The 8,370-nt window shown below is 35.8% G+C and overlaps 1 protein-coding gene across 2 annotated transcripts in view; it reads right to left on the bottom strand.

Annotated features, from left to right (window-relative positions):
• Nucleotides 1-471: 471 nt before the first annotated feature.
• The window catches only part of RECQL (RecQ like helicase), a 43,249-nt gene continuing 35,350 nt past the window's right edge, over nt 472-8,370 (bottom strand). The window contains exons 12-15 of one of the 2 annotated variants that reach the window (XM_047787435.1): nt 3,716-3,807; nt 2,462-2,681; nt 2,019-2,148; nt 472-1,417 (exon numbers count right to left, since the gene is read on the bottom strand). In XM_047787435.1, the coding sequence (XP_047643391.1) occupies nt 1,265-1,417; nt 2,019-2,148; nt 2,462-2,681; nt 3,716-3,807 (595 nt within the window). In that variant the 3' untranslated portion in view covers nt 472-1,264. The remainder of the gene's footprint in view (nt 1,418-2,018; nt 2,149-2,461; nt 2,682-3,715; nt 3,808-8,370) is intronic. The other variant, XM_047787436.1, reaches the window with a different exon arrangement.

The raw sequence follows: 8,370 nt of genomic DNA, 5'->3' as shown, positions 1-8,370 counted from the left end.
CTACTTAGTCAACAATGTGGTCTGGTTAGTATATTATAGCCATTCCTTAATTCTGAAATGTCAAAGTAGGGCTGTGGTTTGAAGCTTACAGGTTTGGGGGTTATTTTTGGGCTGCACTCAACAGCATGACGAAGTTCATAGACCAGGGATTGAACCTGAACCACAGCAATGACAATGGATTTTCTTTAACTTTTTTTTTTTTTGGTCTTTTCTAGGGCCACACCAGCGGCATATGAAGGTTCCTAGGCTAGGGGTCAAATCGGATCTCTAGCAGCCAGGGATCAAACCTGCAACCTCATGGTTCCTAGTCAGATTCATTAGCCACTGAGCCATGACGGGAACTCCTTTTTTAACTTTCTTACAGATTTATTTTATTTAAATACAAGTTCTTACCTGCTGATATTATTTGTATTGATACTTTATCCTTTTTTATTTGGAGTCTACAACTATTACTTCTATTTTTTTTTTTCTGCTATTTTAGGGCCACCCTCAGGGCACATGGAGGTTCCCAGGCTGGGGGTCAAATCAGCTACAGCTACTGGCCTACACTGCAGCCCCAGCAACTCGGGATCCAAGCCATGTCTGTGATCTACAGGCAACCCTGGATCCTTAACCCACTGAGTGAGGCCAGGGATCGAACCTTCATCGTCATGGATCCTAGTTGGGTTCATTAACCGCCAAGCCATGAAGGGAATTCCCTACAGCTATTATAACCTGAAATCATTTACTTGCTGTGATGAGCCTGTGTAAAATATTCTGTATAAATAACATCAGAAGTCAGTTATGTCAAAAGAAAAAAATACAGCTAGTTATGACAAGGCATAAAGAGCTTAAGATAGTTATATGAACTTATTCTCTTAACTATTTTACATTTAAAGGGTTTTTTTGTTTTGAGGGGAGACTATATTCAATAACCCCCACTTTTTTTGGCTGTGCCTGAGGCATGCAGATGTTCCTAGGCCAAAGATTAAACCTGCACCACAGTGGTGACAATGACAGATCCTTAACCCACTGAGCCACCAGGGAACTCCTTAAAGTGTTTTACAGTAATTTATTTTTCCCTTGTTTCACACTAAATTTATACAATCCAAGATTTCAGTCTTATAAGGTCTCAAATTCTCAAGTCTTGAATACTTCAGAGATAAATTCTGAAAATATAGTTCCATATGTGTAAAATATTAATGAAATTGTCAAACTTTTTATTAACTACAAAACTAATAGTGTATCCATGCATAAAATATTTTCTTGGAAAATTTAGAAATACTCATGCATTATCAATTTTTCTTTTCTTAGCCCCTATAGTCTTATTACAGTTAGATTGCTGAAGCATGTGTGCAGACTTCTGGCAGTTACTTGAATTTTTTTCTTCCCTCTTTTTATCAGCTCCTTCAGAATGACAACTTTGAGGTGATTCAATCTACAAAACAATAATAAAACAAACACTGGTAAAACTTCAGCTATTCCATTTTCTCTGGAGATTTAATAACCTCAGTAGTCCTATATCAGCTCTTTAAGTGTCCAGTGGTCTTGTTTTTTATCTTCAAATTTCTTCCAATATGAGCCCTATCTTGAATATAAGGAAGGGGCTGTGCTGTCAAGACTATAAAAGAACACATCATGTGTCCTCAGAAACACGTGCCTGGCGTGCTTTTGCAGCCTTGATAGTGGTTAGTTTATAACTGGATTTCAGCCTCTGCTGCACTTGCAGACTTCTCAACTAGTACTGACTACAAGCATGTCATGAGGGCAGGGTGCATCACAAAATAAGACATTAAAACAGAGTCTTAACATTCCAAAAGGTGGGAAAGCCCTAGTCCCTACTAAAAAGCTAGTCTAAATTCTTCCATTTAACTTCTCTGCAGAACATAAAGGTAGGTTTTCTGTCTTCCATACCCAGCTTCCAGGAAGAAAACTCAAATCTCTTACATTCCAATGGACCCAGAAGAGTATGAGTCAAAGAAAAGCATCCCCGAGAGTTTAATGTATTTTTTAAATATATAAAAACTAAAAGTAGTTACCCTGAAACAGCTCTGTGTGGGCTTCTTTACTTGCATAGTAATAACATGTGCCTCATTGTTCAAAAGATTAGCTTTAGGTCCTATTTTCAAGTAGGAGATGGTAGCATAAGCCGTAAAACTGTAGTCTTCTCTGTGGAAGATAAAGGCCAACAATCAGGTTTTGAGAAGTTGCAAATAACAAACTGAAATTTATTTTAAAATAAATGCAATCATTTTAAGTAACACTGACATGAAATAAAACTTTTAGTATAAAAATGCAACTTAAAATATTTAGTTTTGTACTTTTTTGACACAGTAATCAAATTCTGGATTTGTCTACAAGGTAAATTTTGTAGCGTTTAAAAGTTCTCATGAAACAGATGCAGAACCTTTGTTCTGTTGCAGTTATAAAAATGAGAATCATAAAGACAACATGAAAGGACAGGAAATGGGTTTGTACATACTTGAGATACTGCTGTATGAGAAAGTGGGCAATAATTTTCTCCAGGTCTTCACGAGGAAGTGTGGGAGGAGCAATGCCTGCTACCCTGAGTTTGGCTGCTCCCTTTCCCAACCAAGAATCGATCAGTTTCAGTGGAGTGAGCTTTTCATTCAGTTCCTCTGCCTGCTTCAAGATCTTGACTAGATCTCTACAGTACGCTGTTATGTTCTTTCTCTCAAATGCTGTTGAAAGAGACATGAATACAGGTGAATTGGGATTTAAAATTTAGCGCAGGGATACTCTCCTTAGATTGGTCAAAAATGAGTCATCAACCAACTGAGCCACCCTAAACACTGGCTGTGTTTTGAACTAAGACTTGCTCAGGTCTGTCACTAGATTAAGTCTGTAAGATACTGTGGGACTTAGGTGATATGAAGCAAACAATCTGGTTATCAGAAAGCCTTTGAGTATGCTCTAGGAACCAAAGATTGTCAGCCAAACATGATTATGACAAATACTTAGATGTTTATAGGAGTCAATCTGCTCTTCATATTTACCTAACGTGTGTAACAATGGTCTGAAAACTAGTATGGCTTCCAGGAGACTCTTAATTTCATAAGAATGTCCTCAACAGATATTCCCATTACTGATAGAAGCACTCTGATGTATTTATCACTCTTATTTATTTGGTCTGTAGAGCATAGTCTAATAGACGCAAATAATTTTCTCTAGCTGCAAAGTTAAAACTTGTGACCTTCACCTACAAGAACATCAGAACTCAGTGAGGAATGGGTTAGTCCAAGTCATCAGATACAACATACAGGGTTTTAAAGAGTGAAATATAGCACCAACACATTACTAAATTGGTGTCTTATGAGTAATTAGCCATTATCTGGATCAAAAGTGATTCACTCTGATCTCTGTCTATAGCACTAAATTTCTCTTTACAATCAGCAACTATAAAGTATTAGAAATTATCATGAGACTTTAGCATTCTCACGTAAATAGCATTTCTATTCAGAGGGACTTTAAACTTTTTTCTCCATTTCTTAAAAACTTAACATGTCCTCAGTGTAGCAACATAAAATAAATGCATATGCATATGGCTTTTAATTTCATTTGCCTTGTTTCAAAACTTTGTGTTGTTACTTGTGAATCTGGGAAATTCTATTCACATCTTGCTTATTCTTTTGAATCCATTTCGGGCATCTAGTACTGCTCTCATGTAGTCCTACCTATAAATATCAGCTTATAAAGATTTAAAAAACAAACTCACAAGTATCTTTACAGCAATTATCACACATTTTGTTACATTCTTCTGGGTTCCATACTTCATCAAAATGTTGAGCTATCAATACACGGCGACATCTGCAAGTGCATTAGACATACAACTTATCAAATGATCTACCAGTTTTAAGAATCCCTATTTAAAAATACAATGTTATATACTATATTAGTTCCTATTTCTGCCGTAACTACTACAAATTTGGTGGCTTAAAAGAAATTTATTACCTTTCATGTTTATAGCTTAGAAGGCTGACATAGGTCTCATTGGGTTAAAATCAAGGTGTCAGCAGAGCTGGATTTCTCCTGGAGCCTCTGGGAAAGAATCTGTTTCCTTGCCCTTCCCAGATTCTAGAGGCTGCCTGCATTCCTTGGCTCATGGCCCCTTTTCCTCCATCATCAAAGCCAACAAGAATGAGTTAAGTCTTCATATCACTCAGACAACTTATGCCTCCTTCCACAATTAAGGACTCTTGTGGTTTTAGTGGATCCACTCAAATAATCTGGGACTATCTTCCTATTTTAAGATCATCTGATTGCAACCTTAATTGGATTTGTAACCTTAATTTCCTTTTGCCACATAAGGTAGCATACTCCCAAGTTTCAGAGATTTGGAAGTGGACATCTTTGGGTGACCATTATTCTGCCCACTATATACAATTTTTTTCCCCACATGTTGTTAAAACATTGCTTTTTAAAAGTCTCTGAGATTTATTTTGAGGTTCAGTATGTTACAACTACAGGCCTACCTTCTTTTGCTGTACTTTGTTCACTTTTTTGTGCTCTGCAGATAATGCTTTTTTTTTTTTTTTTTTAACAACATTGAAGGTTTGTGGCAATCTTGCATTGATCAAGTCTCTTGGTACCATTTTTCTAACAGCAGTTGCTCACTTCATGTCTCTGTATCACAATTTGGTACTTTTTGGAAAATTTCAAACTTTTTCATTATTATTATATTGTTACAGTGAGCTGTGATTAGTGGTCTTTGATGTTATTACTACAATTTGGTGAAGGGTCAGATAATGACGGCATTTTTTAGCAATAACTTTTTTTTCTTTCTCTTTTTTGGCCACCCTGTGGCATATGGAGTTCCCAGGCCAGGAAGCAGAGTTGAGCCACAGTTATGTCTTACACCACAGCTATGGTGATGCTGGTTCCTTAACCCACTGTGCTGGGTCACGGATCAATCAAACTTCAATCCCAGGCCTCCAAAGATGTCACCAAAACTGTTGTGCCACAGTAGGAACTTTAAAGAATAATCTTTAAAGTATGTATCTTTTTTTTTAGACATAATCCCATTGCACAGTTAACATATTACAGTACAATATAAAAATAACTTATATATATGCACTGTGAAACCAAAAGACTCATATGACTTGCTTTATTGCAATATTCACTTTATTGCAGTAGTGTGGAACCGAAACAGCAATATCTCCAACATAAGGCTGTATTAAGAGAAACTTCCTGATAGCAAAGCAGTTTCTTGTCTTTCACAATATCACTTTTGAATCTAAATCCGAAAATATGCTTCATGGGGGGTTTATTGGCTATCTAAGGAAATTTTCATTTTCTCATTTTTTTTTAACTGGATTATTTTAGCAACCATAAAAAAAGGATACCATTTTCTTCCCTGTCTAGTTACTGCTTATTTCAAAAATTTTGAATCCTTTTTTGTGATAGATAATGAGACTACAAAGATGACTGAGAATAGAGTTCCCGTTGTGGCGCAGTGGTTAACGAATCTGACTAGGAACCATGAGGTTGCAGGTTCAATCCCTGGCCTTGCTCAGTGGGTTGAGGATCTGGCGTTGCGTAAGTGGTGGTGTAGGTTGCAGACGTGGCTCAGATCCCATGTTGTTGTGGCTCTGGTGTAGGCCAGCAGCTACAGCTCCAATTGGACCCCTAGCCTGGGAACCTCCATATGCTGCAGGAGCGGCTCAAGGAAAGGCAAAAAGACAAAAAAAAAAAAAAAAGACTGAGACTGAAAATAGTAATTGTGAGGGGAGGAAGGAACAAATGCAGGATTGTTAAAATGCATTTGAAGTAAAAAGATCAGCAACTTAATCATGTACATATATAGCGAGATTGCTTTATATAAACCTCATGGTAACCACAAACCAAAAATCTATAATAGATACACACACACACAAAGGAATCCAAACGTAACACTAAAGACAGTCGTCAAATCATAAAAGAAGAAAAATGGAACAAAAAAGACCTACAAACTCACCCCAAAACAATTAACGATATACACCTATCAATAATTACATTAATTGTAAATGGACTAAACACTCCAAAATATAGATAGTGGCTGAATGGACACAAAATCAAGACCCATATATCTTCTGCCTACAAGAGACTCACTTCAGACCTGGGCACACGAAAGACTAAATGTGAGGGGATGGGGAAAGGTACTAGAAGCAAATGGAAATCAAAAGAAAGCCCAGGTAGCAATAGTTGTATCAGACAAAACAGACTTTAAAGCAAAGACTGTTATAAGAGACAAAGAACATTACATAATGATCAAGGGATCAATCCAAGAAGATATAACAATTGTTAATATATATACACCCAACATAAGACCACCTAAATACATAAAGCAAGTAGCAACAGACATAGAGGAAGAAATTGACTGGAACACGATGATAAAAGAGAACTGTAACACCCCACTTACATCAATGGACAGATGATCCAGACAGAATATCAATAAGGAAACTCTGGCCTTAAATGACATATTAGACCAGATGGACACAAAAGATATATCTTTAGAACACTCCATGCAAAAGCAGCAAAATATAGATTCTTTTCAAGTGCACATGGAGTATTCTCCAGAATAGGTCACATGCTAGCCCACAAAACAAGCCATGGTAAATTTAAGAAAACTGAGATAATACCAAGCATCTTTTCCAGCCATGGCACTATGAGACCAAAAATCAACCACAAGAAAAAAAAAAAAAACTGCAAAAAAAAACCATGCAGAGGCTAAACAAGATGCTATTAAACAACCAATGAAACACTGAAGAAATTAAAGAAGAAATGCAAAAATACCTGGAGACAAGTGAAAATGAAAACACAATGATTGATAATATACAGGATGCAGCAAAAGCATTCTAAAAGGGAGACTTAAAGTGATACAAGCCTCTCAAGTAACAAGAAAAATCTCAAACAACCTAAACTTACACCTAAAGGAACTAGAAAAAGAAGAACAAAACCCAAAAGTTAATAGAAGAAAAGAAATCCTAAAGATCAGAGCAAAAATAATGAAATAGAGAATTTTAAACAATGGACAAAATCAATGAAATTAAGAATTGGTTTTCTAAAAAGATAAAATTGATACACCTTTAGCCTGAGTCATCAAGAAAAAGAGAGGACCCAAATCAGTAAAATCAAAAATGAAAAAGAAGTTACAACCAATACCACAGAAATAAAAAAGTCAAAGAGATTACTACAACTATTTGCCAAAAAAATGGACAACCTAGAAGAAACAGACAAATTCCTAGAAATGTTCACCCTCCCAAGACTGAACAAAGAGGAATGGACAATATGAACAGACCAATTGCCAATAATAAAACTGAATTAATAATTTTAAAACTCCCAAGAAACAAAAGTCCAGGACTATGTGGCTTCACAGGTAAATTCTTCCAAACATTTAGAGAAAAGTTGACAGCTACCTCTTTCAAGCAGTTCAAAAAAAAATTACAAGGGAACACTTGCAAATTCATTCTGAAGCCAGAATCACCATACCGAAACCAGACAAAAATATCACACAAAAAAAATTACCAGCCAATATCACTGATGGACACAGACACTAAAACCCTCAAAAAAACTTAGCAAGCTAAATTGAACAATATATTAAAAGGATCGTGCATCATGATTAAGTAGGATTTATCTCAGTAATGCAAGGATGGTTCAATATCTGGAAATCAATATGATACAGCACATTAACAAACTCTAAGATAAAACCATATGATCTTCTCAATATCGAGGAAAAAGCTTTTGACAAGATTCAACATCCGTTTATGATAAAAAATCTCCACAAAGTGAGTACAGAGAGAACAAACCTCAACATACTAAAAGCCACATATGATAAGCCTATAGCTATCATACTCAATAGTGAAATGCTGAAATCATTTCCTCTCAGATCAGGAACAAGACAAGCATGCACATTCTTGCCACTTTTATTCAACACAGTATTGGAAGTCCTAGTCATACCAATCAGACAAAAGAAATAAAAGAAGTCCAAATTGGAAAGGAATAAGTAAAACTGTCACTGTTTGCAGATGACATCATGCTATACATAGAAAATCCTAAAGATGCCACTAAAAAAACTACTAGGGCTTATTAATGAATTCAGTAAAGTTCCAGAATGCAAAATTAATATACAAAAACCTGTTGCATTTCTATACACTAACAATGAACCATCAGAAGCAAAATTAAGGAAACAATCTCATTTACAATTACATCAAAAAGAATAAAATACCTAGGGACAAATCCCCTTAAGAAGGTTAAAGACTTACACTGGAAAGCTATTACACAATGATGAAAGAAAGTGAAGATGACACAAACAAATGAAAAGATACATTGTGCTATTGGATTGGAATAATTAATATTGCTAAAATGACAAAAATACCCAAAGATACCTACACT

Source organism: Phacochoerus africanus, chromosome 7 (assembly GCF_016906955.1).
Source record: "Phacochoerus africanus isolate WHEZ1 chromosome 7, ROS_Pafr_v1, whole genome shotgun sequence".
Lineage (NCBI taxonomy): Eukaryota > Metazoa > Chordata > Mammalia > Artiodactyla > Suidae > Phacochoerus > Phacochoerus africanus.
Note: the sequence above shows the minus strand (reverse complement) of the source record. Positions and strands in the feature narration are given on the sequence as shown.